Below are 16241 nucleotides of genomic sequence, written 5' to 3'. Positions count from 1 at the left end.
TTTCTGTTGTGTTCCATTTGGGCCGATGGATGCCAATCCAAAAAGCAGTGATTTTTGATAATTTTTTTTTGGCTTATCTGCACTAGATATCTGTGCTGATTTTGTTCATTTACAGTCAAAAGAATGCAGCACTGATGAATTCTTCTGTTGATAACAATTAGAAACGAATACACAGGTTTATAGTACTCAAGTGGTATTGGTAGTGTTCTAATTTATTCTGTATTTTACTTAAACACAATTTATTAATCAGTTAAATTGTAGTTTATCTTTTGTATGCTTTTTGACTATGTCCATGAATCTTTGGCTAACTGGGACAGCCATTTAATTGGGCCAAAATGTACTGGTCCTGACAGATCCTATTTAACCAGAAGGGTGTGTGAGTGCAAGTGTGAGTATATACATTTCTTATTGTAATTTATTGTTTTTCCATGTATTGCACTGTACTGCTGCCACAAAACAACTAATTTCACAATATGTGTCAGTGATACTAAAACTGATTCTGAAAACATATTTGGCTTTATGTCATACCTCCTATTATTTCAGGCTGATCATCACCGTTACGAAATTACAAGTAATAGGGGCCTGTATTCAATGGAGTTCAGAACATAGGAGGCATCTCATTGAATCCTATCAGATACTGAAAGGTCTGGAGAGTGAACATAGTGAGAACATTTCTTTTATTAGAAGAGACTAAGATCTAAGGACACAGCTTGAGAATAGAGATGTTCCTTTGAAAAGGTGAGGAGAAATTTATTCAGCCAGAGAGTGGTGAATCAGTGGAATTCATTGCTACAGACGGCTGTGGAGATCAGGTCAACAGGTATATTTGAGCCTGAATGATAAAAGGGATTAAGAAATATGCAGAGAAGGGAAGATAATGGGGTAGAAAAACAAAATCAGCCAGAACTAACTCTGCTCCTACATCCATCTTATAACAGCACAGCAGAGGACAGACTCTTCCAAGCCAACCATAATGCCAACCAAACCAATTGCACCTGCTTCGTGTGACCTGCACCCTTCCACTTCCTACTTATGTGCCTGTCTATATGTCTCAAACTTTACTATCGATCTGCTTCCATCACTTCCATTGGCAGTGTGTTCCAGGCACCAACAACTCTGTATTAAAAAAAAACAAAAACTTGCTGGCAAATCTCTATCTTGTTCCTCTCACTATAAAACTATACCTTCTGATGTTTGATGTTTCCATAATAGGGAAGAAAGTGGTCTATATATACCTTCCATAAATTTATATATTTCTATCAATCTCCAATACCGCAGGGGAAATAATCCAAGTTTTGCAAACAACAGGAATTCTGCAGATGCTGGAAATTCAAGCAACACACATCAAAGCTGCTGGTGAACGCAGCAGGCCAGGCAGCATCTCTAGGAAGAGGTACAGTGGACGTTTCAGGCCGAGACCCTTCGTCAGGACTAACTGAAGGAAGAGTTAGTAAGAGATTACTAGTAAGATCTCTTACTAACTCTTCCTTCAGTTAGTCCTGACGAAGGGTCTCGGCCTGAAACGTCGACTGTACCTCTTCCTAGAGATGCTGACTGGCCTGCTGCGTTCACCAGCAACTTTGATGTGTGTTGCAAGTTTTGCAAACCTCGCTTAAAAGCCAATACTCTAATGATCCGAAACACAAGAGTAAATCAACAACAGAATGGTTTTAAAAAAATCAATTTCATGTCTTGGAATGTCAAGTCAGAATAGACATTAACCCAATTGAGATGCTGTGGCATGACCTGAAGAGGGCTATTTATGCAAGAAATATTGATGAACTGAAACAGTTTTGTATGGAGAAATGGTCTAAGATTCCTCCTTGTCATTGTGCAAGTCTGATCAGCAGCTACTAGAAATGTTTGGTGGAGGTCATTGCTGCTGAAGTAGGTTCTAACAGTTATTAAATACAAGGGTTTACATACTTTTTCCAAGCCTGGACTGTGAATGATTAAACAATGTGTTCAATAAAGACATGAAAATTACAATTGCGTGTTATTAGTTTAGGCAGATTGTGCTTGTCTATTATTGTGACTTAGATGAAGATCAAACCACATTTTATGAGTAATTAATGCAGAAAATCAGGTAATTGCAAAGAGTTCACAAACATTTTCTTGCAACTGTATATAGATGCAATGCTTACTGGCCTGTAACTTCCTGGTTTGTCGCCATTGTATCGTTCTCCAGAAATATCCTTTGTTTCTCTCAGTAACCTAGAATAGATCTCATCAGGTTCTGGGAACTTATCCACCGTAGGAGCCCCAACACCACCTTGATAGCATACCTCTCTCCAAATCAGCTATTTTTCAGACATTTATACTTAGTGAATACCAATGCAAAGTACTCATTTAGTACCATGCATAATTACATCTTTCCATAAACTGCCTACATATCTGTTCTTCTATCTCTTAATGGCTATTGGAAGGCCTAGAGTTTAACCCCTCTGAAACACTACCACCAAAATATTCATCTCTTTCAAGATATCTAAGTTCAAACAGGTTCACTTTTTTTCTTGAGTACAGGTCTAGTCAACTTATTCCCTCAGCATATTCTGCCATCCAGGAAATCAAGCCTGGTGAATCTCTGCTGTACTCTTCTATATTTTCTCAGTTAAGGACAGCAAAGTTGCATAGAGTTCTCCAGGTGTAAGTCATACCAAGGTCCTGTATAACTGTAGCAAGGGATCCTTGCTCTTCTACTCAAATCCTCTTGCTATTAAGGCCAACATAATATTTACTTTCCTGTTATAGGAAATTTCAGCAATAAAACCAAAATAAATACTAGACATAATCGGAAAGTGAGCCATTTATGGAAAGCAAAACTCTTCAGTGTTGGTTACAAGATGAAGGATTAAAGATGTGCGTAGTAACCTCCCATATAATGGCTGAATGAAATTTGAACAACCAACCCTGTGAAACATATCTGAAGCAAACATTGTCTAGTGTCTTTCCAAGAGCAATTTTCTTAAATTTGTGACCTCCTCTACTGTCACGATGAGGCCACAATCAGGTTGGAGGAATAACCCCCTTATTTTCCGTCTGGGTAGCCTCCAACCTGATGGCATGAACATCAATTTCTCAAACTTCTGGTAATGGCCCCTCCCTTCCTTCACCATTCCCTATCCCCTTATCTCCTTGGCTATTCCACTGCCTCCTTCTGGCACTCATCTCCCCCGCCCTTTTCTTTCTTCCATGGCCTTCTGTTCTCTCCTGTTAGATTCCCTCGTCTCCAGCCCTGTATCTCTTTCACCAATCAACTTCCCAGACCTTTGCTTCACCCCTCCCCTTCCCGGTTTCACCTATCACCTTGTTTTTCTCCCTCCCACCTTTTAACTCTACTCCTCATCTTTATTCTCTAGTCCTGCTAAAGGGTCTCAGCCCATAACATTGACTGTACTCTTTTCCATAGAGGTTGCCTGGCCTGCCAAGTTCATCCACCATTTTGTGTGTGTTGCTTGGTTTTCCAACATCTGCAGATTTTCTCTTGTTTGTGATTTTCTTAAATTTCCTCTTTTGCATCCAATTTCATTTAGAATTAAGCCAATCATGGATGGAGTATGCAAAAGCAATGCTAAAAATAGTAAACTGACAAGCATGGAATCACACAGCACAGTCCACCACAGCCATGCCAATATTTTGAAGAAACCATTTAACTAGCCCCACGCCCCTGTCTTTTTCTATTTGCCCTGCATTTCCCTCAGTTTCATATTTCACCAAGTTCCCTTTTAAAATTTAATTTATTCCACTGCCCTTTCAGGCACAAAACAGATCATAAGAACAATTATGCATTGAAGTAAAGTGGTTAACTCGGTCAATATGTATCCAGAGACGTGAGAACTGATGACCCAAAGTTATTACGCTGAACCCCATCACAAAAAACAAGAAATTTAACACTGGAATGGACAGCTAGAGTCAGTAACAGTGAGTTTATTTGGATCACTAATGCGCTCAATAAAGGAAATCAGATCTAACCAATCCAAATTCAGGCTCATCAACTTGGTCTTTTAACTGCTCTTTTGAATGGTCTAACAAACCACCCGGTTAAAGGGAACTAAGGTTCAACAATAAACACTGGCCTGGCAAACCATGAGCACATAATGATTTCCATTCTCCCTGTGCTCTTTTCTCCATCACCTTAAATCTTCAAGCATTGGTTACTAACATTTGTAGCATGGGAGCCAATTAATCAATATTATCAAAATATTACAAAAATTTTAAACTTCCACTATCAAAGTTTATTTCCACCAGCACCAAGACAATTTTGAATCATCCCTCAGTTCATTTATAAGAGCAATCAAAGTTTCCTTCACTATTTCTTTCCACTCCTTTACAGGAAGCTATGGCTAACTCATGCTGACTTCACCAATGACTTATCGAAACCCTCCAAGCAGAAAATTTACTGATCTCAATGGGCAAAGCAAGTGCTTGACAGTAAAACAGGTTGCTGTCCAACACCATAGGAACAATGAAACAAATATTAAAAATTCACAAGCTAATTTATGTTCAATTAAATACATAATACTTCAATTAACTAAACCAGGAGGAAGATGTAATCAGATCTCAATCAACTCATTAATTTGGGAAAAAAGAATACCAGACACCAGAATCAAAATCAGGCTCATTATCACCGGCATGTGTCGTGAAATTTGTTAAGCGCAGCATTTCAATGCAAAACATAATACAGAAGAAAAAATGTAATAATACGTAAATATAGTATATGTATATTGAATAGATTAAAAATCATGCAACAGAAATTATATTAAAAAAATGAGGTAATGTTCCGTCTGGGTAGCCTCCAACCTGATGACATGAACATTGACTTCTCAAACTTCCGCTAATGCCCCACCTCCCCCTCGTACCCCATCCATTATTTATTTGTATACACACATCCTTTTTCTCTCTCCTCCTTCTCCCTCTATCCCTCTCACTATACCCCTTGCCCATCCTCTGGGCTTCCCCCTTCCCCGTTTCTTTCTCCCTAGGCCTCCTGTCCCATGATCCCCTCGTATCCCTTTTGCCAATCAACTGTCCAGCTCTTGGCTCCATCCCTCCCCCTCCTGTCTTCTCCTAACATTTCCGATCTCCCCCCTCTCCCTTTCAAATCTGTTACTAGCTCTTCTTTCAGTTAGTCCTGACGAAGGGTCTTGGCCCGAAACATCGACTGTACCTCTTCCTAGAGATGCTGCCTGGCCTGCTGTGTTCACCAGCAACTTTTATGTGTGTTGCTTGAAATCCCAGCATCTGCAGATTTCCTCGTGTAGTGTTCATAGGTTCAATTGTCATTTAGGAATTGGATGGCAGAGAGGTAAAAGCTGTTCCTGAATTGCTGAGAGTGTGCCCCCAAGCTTCTGTACCTCTTACCTGATGGTAACAGTGAGAAAAGGGCATGCCCTGGTTGCTGGGCGTCCTTAATAATGGTCGCTGCCTTTCTGAGGCACCACTCCTTGAAGATATCCTGGGTATTTTGTAGATTAGTACCCAAGATGGAGCTAACTAATTTTACATTCCTCTACAGCTTCTTTCGGTCCTGTGCAGTAGCCCCACCCCATACCAAACAGTGATGCAGTCTGTCAGAATGCTCTCCATGGTACATCTATAAAAGTTTTTGAGTGTTTTTGTTGACATACAAAATCTCTTCAAACTTCTAATGAAGTATAGTCAAAACTTCTAATGAAGTATAGTCAAAACTTCCAATTCTAACTCTGAATATTGTGTATGGACATAATTCTTCATGAAATCCCAGCTGGTCTTTAAACCACTTGAAGGCACAATTTTTCAAGCAATTAATCTAATTGCTTAGGTTACCAAACAGAAAGATAACATTTTACAACCTGTTTAAATAGTGCCAATTTATTGCAGTTTCACCTTAAAACAAAGATTTCCTTGTTAAGGATTTTAAAATATACATGGAAATACATCCCTTGGAACCAATAGACTCAAATGGGTACACATTAATTGTCACTGCAAAACAAACAATTGCATGTTTTGTAGCTAACTGAAGTGTTCGTGCTCACCTCATTCTTGCTGAAAAATGCAATACAGTGAATTGGGCCATCAGTTAATCAGGGCAGCCACTTACTTGGGACAATTTAAAGAACAAAAACTAATTGAGAAAATAACCAGGATAGTATGCCACTTAATTCCAACAGGAGGCTGCTACTGAAGAGTTTCTAACCTGTGTCAGTCACGTGTACTTGTGTGGCCATTAGACACCAAACTGTTTTGAAATAGTGTCAACTGCATGTGTTTGTGTCATTACCCATTTGGGCCAACAGATGACAACTCAAAAATCAGTGATTTTTGGTCATTTGTGCAAGGAAATTTATTGTTGGTATACGACACTACTTCATGCAGGAAGACAATGAAGGCAGTCCATTTTCTGCACTAAGGTGACTGCGCTGATCTTGTTTATTTACAGTCAATCAAAAAAAACACGGTAGCATACACAGGATGAATTCCTCCACTGGTAACTATTAGGAACCAATACAGGTCGTGTGCCCTTTATCCAAAATGCTTGAGGCCAGAAGTGTTTCGTATTCTAGAAGATATGAGATAGATTGGAATAGCCATCATTTCCGACTCTGAATTTGTGTGCTACCAGCAAGCAGCCCGTCTTACACTTATTCATCACACATGTACTTAAAAGTAAAAATTACTACATAAATATAATGTGTACAGGGTAACAAGAGCAGCACAACAGCATCAGGAGAATACCTGAATCAGCAAACAACAACAAAGGCAGGCTTTCAGTTTCCACCTACGATGCCTTTTTCTGATTAAAAGGTTAACACTGTTTTTGTACTTTTTTTTAAACGTCTAATGTAAGGTATAAAAACAATCAGCATTGTAGGCTTGTTCTGGTGTTAAGATTTATCAGCGACGATCTTAGCATGCTCATCAATTACATCCATCTGCAACTGGATCTTTGGCCTCCTCATCGGGAGACCAGTTAGAGCAGATCGGAAATAACATAGCCTCTTCACTGACGATCGACACTGGCATTCATCATGCATGCTTAGGCCACTGCTCCACTCCTCTATGTTCACCACTGTGTGGCTAGGCACAGCTCAAACACCATCTATAAATTCGTCAATTACACAACTATTATTGGCAGCATTTCACATGGCAACAAGCAGGCCAACAAGAGGCAGATAGATCAGCTAGTTGAATGGTGTTGCAACAATAGCCTTGCACTCAAATGTCAGTAAGATCAAGAAATTGATGTAGAATTCAGGAAAGGGAATTCTACATTTTGAGGGAACACACCTTCATTGAGGGATTACCAATGGAAAGGTAAGCACTTTCAACTGTCTGGATGTCAACATCTCTGAAGATCTATCCTGGGCCCAACATATTAAAAGAAGGAATGTCAGCGGCTATATTTCATTAGGAGTTTGAGGAGATTTGGTATGTCATCAAAGACTCTTGCAGATTTCTACTTATGTACCATGGACAGCATTCTCTAACTCCTTGCATCACTGTCTGGTATGAAGGGACCACTGCACAGGATCAGAAAAAAAGCTGCAGGAAGTTCTAAACTCAGTCAACTCCATTTTGAGCACTAGTCTCCCCAGCATCAAGGACATCTTCAAAAGGCGATACTTTAAAAAGGCACCATCCATCATTAAGGACCCTATCACCTAAGACATACCCACTTTTCATTGCTACATTCAAGGAAGAGAGCAAGAGCCTGAAGACACACAATCAATCTTTAGGAATAGCTTCTTCATCACTGCCATCATATTTCTAAATGGACAATACACCCATGATTGTTTTTCTTTTTTTAAAAAACTCTCTTTTTCCACTACTCATTTAAATATATACATACATACTTTTTAGTTTTTAATTGCATATTGCATTGTACTGCTGCCGCAAAACAACATATTTCATGACACATGCCAGTGATATTAAACATGATTCTCATGTTCCAACGTTTGCTCAGTTTGACGCCACTGGTTTGTGTCGTAGTGCATCCACTAACGCTCTAGCATATTTACAAAATAATCATAATGCTCAAGAATGCCAGATTAATTCAAAAATAAAAGTCATCACTCAAGTTTGACTCTGATCTACCTGATATTCAATTTCAAAATAATTTTAATATCCTTTGAAGGAAAGGAGTCTGGAACAGAAGGCTAAATTTTACTTTCCCAAAAAAGAAGAAATTTACAGCTCAATGCTTTAAATGAAAAATTACAAGTGGCAAAGGAACATACCTCAAAATTGTAAAACATATGTGTTCTGGGTGGCTAAGAACCACACAAATTTCCAATATCCACCATTCAAATAACATCAGAAAAATCTCACCAATCAAATTCTATTACTGAAGGTACCAAATCAGTTATGCCAATAACTTGTACATGAGTTCAAGCATCTTTCATATCTCAGTGAAATACCTAAACTGTCCTTTTAAACACCACCAGTGCCTCTAGAGCACCTGCCACAAGGGAAGACCAGCACAAAACAGAGATAAACTATCAGCACTCAGATTTCTAATGAGCTTTTATTTCAATCTTAAATTCTAAAGATGATATCTAGCACGACTAGTTATTTCAACCCCATTCACCTCTCCAGAATCACAATATATGACAAGGGAGACATTTCCCCCTCTTGGAACATAATGATGGTATGAATAATAACGCTAGGCCGTATTAGCATAGTGCTAGTGCAGGAGGAAGGATCAGGGCTCCATCCATGCTTTTCATAAGTCTTTTACTTAAGCCACCTATCATATTTAGCTAACATACCTTATCCAGCTGAATTTGGTAGAAAATTCAATGGAATTATCCACTGATATCTATGAACATGGTTGTACCCAAATTTTAAAAAACACTTCCTGTAGGTCAAGCAAATGCACCATTGTCACCGTGCAAATATCATTATTCTTACCCACATGTCCATGGCAAATTCAATAACATGCCAAATAAATGTAAGCATTCATGATGAGACAGTCTGGGTAAATCTTGCTTACAGAAGTTTCTTTGCAATTATTCTGCATAATTTTTTTTCCAAATTTACCCCACTTCCAATAAGCTAATTTTAAAATATGCTCAATCAGCTGCATAAACTGTTATTCAAAGTCAGTTGCTACTAACTGAATATGATCACATGGAAAGTCAGCTGTGGGATATAATGCAAATTAGTGCAGTGGCAGATTGAAAGGGCTCTATGCAAATAATGAAGATATCAAGTTCGCTGGGATGAATTGGATCTTTCCCTTGTCTTTCCATTTTCCACAAGCCGAGTTCAAATTGTTAGACCGAGAAGATCCTTTCCAGTAGAAATTAACTCAAGAGCAGTAAAAGCACCAGGAGCAATAAGGGTAGTGTGGTAGCTTAGTGGCTAGTATAATGTTAATACAGTGCCACGGACCTGGGTTGAATTCCGCTGCTGCCTGTAATAAGTTTGGGCGTTCTCCCCTGGTTTTCCTGCGGGTGCTCTACTTTCCAAAGATGTACAGACTAATAGGTTAATTGGTCACATGGGTGTAATTGGGCAGCACGGGCTCGTTGAGTTGGAAGGGAACATCACTGCACAGTGTCTCTGAATAAAACAAAATAACCAACTAGTACCTTATTTACATTTATCAATATTTACATTTAATATGAACCTTAATAAGTAATTTAGCAGCACAATGACCACTTCGCACTAACATGGACTTTATGTTCTTTCTTGTATAATTTGTGTATAATTTATACTAATATATGCTTTCTTATGAATGTGCTTACATGATGCTATGTGTCTGTGACGCTGCTGCAAGTTTTTCATTGCACACGTGTACTTGCGCATACGACGATACATTCAACTTTGATAAACTTTGATTTAATATTTCCCAAACACTAACTGGTACAACTCTGTTTTTGGGGCAAAGATGAGCAATCTCATGAAGCAAACAACCATTGTTCTGAGGCAAACTTACAGAATTCATTCAACATTAAACTTAGTGATCTGCAACGGCTTAAGGTTTACATTCTATTAATCTTGGAGTGGAATCAACCCATCTTCCAAAGCAAACAATGCTAAAGCATTATCTTAAATTTCAAGTATCCAATAAAACTCTTGATTTAAATAACTTTTCCAATGGACTAACCACAATTGAACTCAGCAAATTTTAGTGTACACTATACCCTAATTCTCTAGTATACTACAGAATTCTCAACATGGCATTAAGACAGTAACTCACTGGCAATTAACCTCATGACTTCATTCTATATTTGTCAAGGGAACATTGTTCTTCTGAGTGAACAGAGTGAGAATATTCGAAGAGTGTAACGGCAAAAACTACCACTGAGAATCAACTAATCCGGAAGCTCCAAATCAAATCTAAGATTTGATTTTTATAACAAAAATACAAAAACTGCCTGGTTAACTATATATAAAGTTATTAACAAACAGTTGGGAATTCAACAACAATTTGCAACTAGACAAAGAAAGAATCAAGCAGAGAATACATTGGAAGACACCCCCCCAAAAAAATCCAACATTATAATCCACTTGGAAGAATACATGTCAAAAATAAAGACACTAATATGAAGAATTCTGGTTAAAAAATCATGCATCTTGCTGATGAGGTTTGCCCTCTCATATGATTAAATGCTTAACACTAAATTTCCTTTTTATGATTAAAGAGAAAATTTCAATTTCTAGCTTTATAAAGTTTAACTAGCAATCTTTAGATTTTCAAGCTAACTACAACTCTGAAAAATCAGATGCAAAGTCAAAGACAGAAGGTCGGAAATGCATGAACAAAAAGGGAGTTCAGAACATCATTCTTCATTACTCATCTCAGATTACTGCCCAGTTAAGTAAAAGGGAAGTGATGAAACTCGTGGCAGCAATGTCTGTGTGTGAAATTATTCCAATTCCAATCATTCAATTATTCCAATATATGATGTCAATGAAGCACTAGTGTATACTGCATTACTCTCCGGGAAACTCAAGTCAACATCTCCTCCCTCAAAAAAAAGCATTTGCACGAAGCAAATATATCCAAATTACCCTTACTCTCCTCCAATACAGAAAATGAGCAAGTTCTTATTCTACAGAAGTATACTGAATCTTTGAAAATCCATCAATTCATTAGCAGGAACATGTCAGGTAAATCTTACCATTAATTTATTTCATTGTTTTGAAAACTTAGAAAATTACAAAATATTTACTTTCAAAGTATTTAATCAAGTATCCAGGAACCAAAATCGAGACATTTTGCAACCTTGTACATTACCTTTCTAATCAGATAGAAAACTTCACATCAATCTGATGATTTCCCCTGTGCTCAAAGCATCAAGTACACTAATCTAAGGATGAAGCCCAAACTGAAACCAGCAAATTCAGACAGAAGGCAAATATAGCAGTATTTTCCAAAAGTTTTAATTTGGAAATCTGAAAGAAATGTTTAAAATACTCAGCATCTCAAACAGCAGATTATTCTGTGGAGAAAGAAGCAATCCTCAGGACAGAACTTGCTAGAAAATATTGGCAGTATCCCTCAGAATGGCCTCACAGTAAACAGTACCACAACCTCGGGAATCCCACCCAAAGAGAAGCTGAGTTTGCAGGCCACGCTTCGCTGGCACTTCACCAAACAATCAGCAGCAGCAGAGTACAGATTTGATGCAATTCCAAATACTTGCAGTGGACACTATGCCTGAAAAACCAGAATGTATCCGTTTATCTCAATTGAAGGGAATGCCTAAAAGGGCCTAAAATTTAGCAATTAGAAACTTTTTTAAAGTTCAGTTTAGTTTTCATTGTCTGTCTATTTAAATAGAGTACTTTTCAAATTTAGTCACTTTTTCACTAACATTTTAATATACTTTAGAATATGTTTTTGCATGTTCCTGCATGTCAGGGACATTGATAAGGTAGAAGCACGCAAAGCAGACGGTCAAAGTTCATATCAGGAGGAGAGACTTCTGGTCCTTCTGTGTGATGGCACTATATGGCCTAACAATTCTATGTCAAGTGGGCACTTCTTCACTTAGAATCAGAACATATTCCAGTTAACACCAACAGATCCACAAAAGACATCTTTAAGTGGGAGTGATGCCACATGAGTGTGGGAGGGGGGGTGGAGTGTAGGATGAGAGGGAAAGAGAAAGATTACCAGTGAAAAAGGTAAGAGAAGGCAGAGGAGGGGAGAGGGAGGAGAGGGAAGGGCAGGGCAGACTGTGCAGGGGAGGCAGCAGTGGGGAAAGGGAAGGCGCAGAAGGTGAGGACAGAAATAAAAAGGTGCACCCGTGGGGGTGGCTGGAAAGCAGGAGGATAGAGAAGTAAACATGCAGGGGAAGAGGAGGAGGAAATCAGCCTTGGAAGGAAAAGTGTGGCCTAAGGAGGGAAATGAGAAGGAATGAGAAGTGTGCATTAATCATTTCCTCATACTTGGTTAACTGTGGAATGTGTTGTCTTACATAGTGCCATGTATGACAGCAGGAAAATGCTTTAATTCTTATTTCTTCTAATCACTGGTCATTAGACGGAGTTGGAAGTTTCTTTGTAACTCAATACCTAATATTAACTTCAATATCAGAACACTGCAGACACTGAAAGGAAAACATTTTCCCTCTCTGTCAGTCACGCTACTTTGTGGAGAGAGAAACAAATCTATCGTTCCAGATCGACCTTTCAGAAGAATTTAAAACATTTATGATGAAAGGACACCAATATATTAAAGGTTTCTTCCCCACCAAATAACCAGACCCTAGAATTTCCAGCTATTTCAATTTCTATTTCAGTAAATATTAACTATGCATTCAAAACTGCTTCCTTCTTCCTCTAGAATGGCGAAGCACATGAAGATCTATACTCACTACCAGTAGTGAGTATTCAAGCTAAAATACTGAACAGAAAGTTTGCTTCTCAGTACACTGTATTCACACTTAACTCAATAATCATGTTTATGTTAGCAGAGATAATGAATAATTTAAATGAAACCTATTACCTGTTTGATTTTTATGGTTCATCCTAAAATTAGAATATTCAAGAACAAAGAACAGCCTAATTTGCCAACAAAACCAGGATTAATCAATATAGACAAAATGGAGAAAAGACAATTACTATTCCCCAGTCCCAAATCAGCTTAAATGTTATGTGCACATCTGGATAAGGGTTAACATTAAAATCAAGTTATTTTGGGGCTTGAGTTAATGGAACAGATTTTACAAGATCTTCCATTCCCTGCAGCTTTTAAAACTCAAAGTCGTTCTGCATAGATGGATCTTCATTTTAAACAGCTAGTACAATTGGCTAGAAAACCAAAAATTCAAATTCCTGGACTGTCTGTGAATTCAATTCTCCCATATTTACTAAATTCCATCAGCTCTTGACCAAATCACTGTCATAAACTGCATCTATCGTTTAATCCACAAAGCTGAAATCTGTCAATGTTTCAGAAACCCTTTTCCTTACCAAGAACACCCAAGATTTGAGAATCAGAAAGTACACAATAATAACAGGTGCAGAAAATAAACTATTTTCTGCTAAATATACTGTTCTAGATATGCAGAGCTATCAAAGAAAAACGGTAAATTTAAGTCACGTCATTCCCTATAGCGATGTCCCCATTTAATCAAAGTTTTATTTCACTTCCTCTCACATTACTGCCACCTACTCAAAAGAAACCCTTAGAGACTATTATGCAAGTGAAATGCAACATGAGCATAACATCCACCCAAATTCTATAATATGAAAGTGCCTATGAAAATAGTGATTTCTTTTTAATACTTTGAATTTCAGTTTGGAAAATAGGCATGTTTTACTTGTCTTAAAGATGGATACAAAGTTTGCACAGACCTGATCTCCAAATAAGCCATTTGGTAAAAATTGATTCATGTGGAAATGACACAAAATTAGTACCCTTGAACTGGTTAAATCCTCATAACTGCTTATTCACAAACCCCAGCAAGTCATTCCTCAAGATGTCACGGCGTTCAGAATAAATAATGCATTTCTAACTAAGATTACGTTGGTTCTAAAGAAAATGATGCAAACTTATTAAAATAAGTACCTCGAAAATCGACTTAGTTTTGACAAACTTTCATATATAACTGCGCTCCAAAAATGCGTGTTCTGTAAACATTAAGAATCCTCGTCCAAAACTGAGACACATTAATGGAACTGCACAGATCATTTTCAATGTCTAAAAATAAAGTGAAGATAATGGGGAGCTGTGTGGTCCATTTGTGAATGTATGAGGCAATACAACAATAATTTTGGATTGTTAAAAAAGTATATAATTTACCTCGCCCCAAAGTTTATTTGAATACACTAGAGAAGACCTCCACCCGCCCAAAACTGACTCGGAACACACCCTCTTCAGGAAGACGCTGGCTTCTCGTTCCTCTCCCCAAAGCCAGGCCTTTCAAAGCCCGCGCATCTTTCCTTGAACCACGGTTCCCATTTACTCACCAGCTGGAACTCTCTGCGCCTGTCGTAAGCGTTCTGGATGCCACTATCTACCCAGAGAGATCTTATGGCCGGCAAGTACTTAAGGAAAACCCGCGTCTCCACGAGGCCTGCAGCGGCCCCGGTCAACGCCCTGGTGTCGAAACTCATCAGGAACTCGCCGTTTTGCTGGTTGCCGGGGTCTCCCCAGGGGATGCGGAGCTTTTCCCTGGCGTCCACCAGGACACGAATGCCTTTCAGGATGTTGCTGTAGATGGTTCCCCTGAACTCCTCCTTGGCCTTCTGATCAAAATCCTGGCCATGAATAATTCGCATCTGCTTAAGGAAAGTGCTTTTGCCACTCTCGCCGGCCCCGAGCAGCAGGATTTTCACTAGTCGCCGCACGTAAGTCTTATCCCTGGAGATGAGCTCGTCTATCTGCTTGCTTTTGCGAAGCTGTTCGGCCTCTCGTTGGGTGAGGACGCAACTCGGAAAACAAACAGCGAGGAGGGAGCGGGACGGCAGGAAATCCGCCATCTTTACCACTCGATAACATAGTGAGGAGGGAACGAGCAAGAGGCGCGTTACCGCCACTCGCGGGCGCCTAACGTCACGTACGTCACCCAGTGCTCACTGCAGCGGCTCTCCTGGCTGGAGGAGTAATGCGGTGTCTCAATAAATTAAATTTGCCCTGACTATGCCCTACTAATGACAAAAGTGTCCGCAACATTCGTTTTACTAGGTGATTTCTTTTCATCAGAGGATGCATTGACCTACACTGTGATTTCCCCAAGCTATGACAGCAGCTATCTATTCTACTTGTGAGAACATGGTTTATTTCCCCAGGCTGGCATCCCATATTTCTTCATTAGTTTGTCCTCTCTTCTGTGGGATTTACTTTTGCCACTGTGGTTCCTTCGTAACTACGACCTTGTAGAAATAATTAAGCTCAAGATTTCATCGTTTGGAAAATTATTGCTTCCCTCATGTTTTTCTTTCATTTACTCTTATTTGTATCCCTTTCAATTTGGTTAATTTTTGTGTTTACTTTCTGTCTGACCCGCACAATTTTACTAGGTCCAACATAAGCTAGAGCAATTTTCCGTACCGGCATGTTGCAGCCTTCCCGACTCAACGTCAAATACTCCAATTTCCCTTGGTTTCTCTTTTATATATCTGAATGGCCAGAGAGAGTGATAGATCAGATTTTCCCTCTTAATTAGCCTGGCCTCATCTGCTGGGGATTTCCTGCTTTGCTGCATATCATAACTGTTCCATTCTGTTATTTATGACCTCTAATTGCTCTCATTTTACAGCTTTTATAAACCTTTGTTCATGTTCTCTTTCATTCATGAACCTTTCAACCAAATTAACATAATTAATAGTTTATTCCTCTCTCTCTATCTGAAATTTGAAACTACTGACTAGTTTTCCCTCCACAGATGATGCCTGACCTGCAAAGTTCCTCCTACATTGTGTGTATTGCTCTGGTTTTCTGATTTTCCTAGCTCTGACAAAAGGTCTTCAACCTAAAGCTTAAATTCTATTTCATTTCTTGTAGATGGTGCCTGATCTAATGAATACCTCTGGTATTTTTGTTTTTATTGCATTTGGCAATGGCTTTGCGGCAACTCACAGTGTGGATATCAATCAGGCCATTTCAACATGCATGCGGGAGTGGTGGTTGTGAGACCCAGACCCAAAGAGTAACTCCATATCCTGCTTCCTTGCATTTTCCATCCCCTCCACAGCAGTCTTTTCTGCCATTTTACTGTCGCATTGATGATGGCAACTGTGATCTCTGTGTTCAGTATTTGATATGAAATGCACAGATCCAATATTAGCATGTACACTCATTG

The 16241-nt window shown here is 38.9% G+C and overlaps 1 protein-coding gene across 1 annotated transcript in view; it reads right to left on the bottom strand.

Annotated features, from left to right (window-relative positions):
* The window catches only part of LOC140187352 (guanine nucleotide-binding protein subunit alpha-13), an 85603-nt gene extending 70634 nt beyond the window's left edge, over positions 1-14969 (bottom strand). Inside the window, exon 1 of the mRNA XM_072242579.1 lies at positions 14407-14969. Within this exon, the coding sequence (XP_072098680.1) occupies positions 14407-14919 (513 nt within the window). The 5' untranslated portion in view covers positions 14920-14969. The remainder of the gene's footprint in view (positions 1-14406) is intronic.
* Positions 14970-16241: the final 1272 nt, after the last annotated feature.

Source organism: Mobula birostris, chromosome 24, assembly GCF_030028105.1.
Source record: "Mobula birostris isolate sMobBir1 chromosome 24, sMobBir1.hap1, whole genome shotgun sequence".
NCBI classification, from domain to species: Eukaryota; Metazoa; Chordata; class Chondrichthyes; order Myliobatiformes; family Myliobatidae; genus Mobula; species Mobula birostris.
Note: the sequence above shows the minus strand (reverse complement) of the source record. Positions and strands in the feature narration are given on the sequence as shown.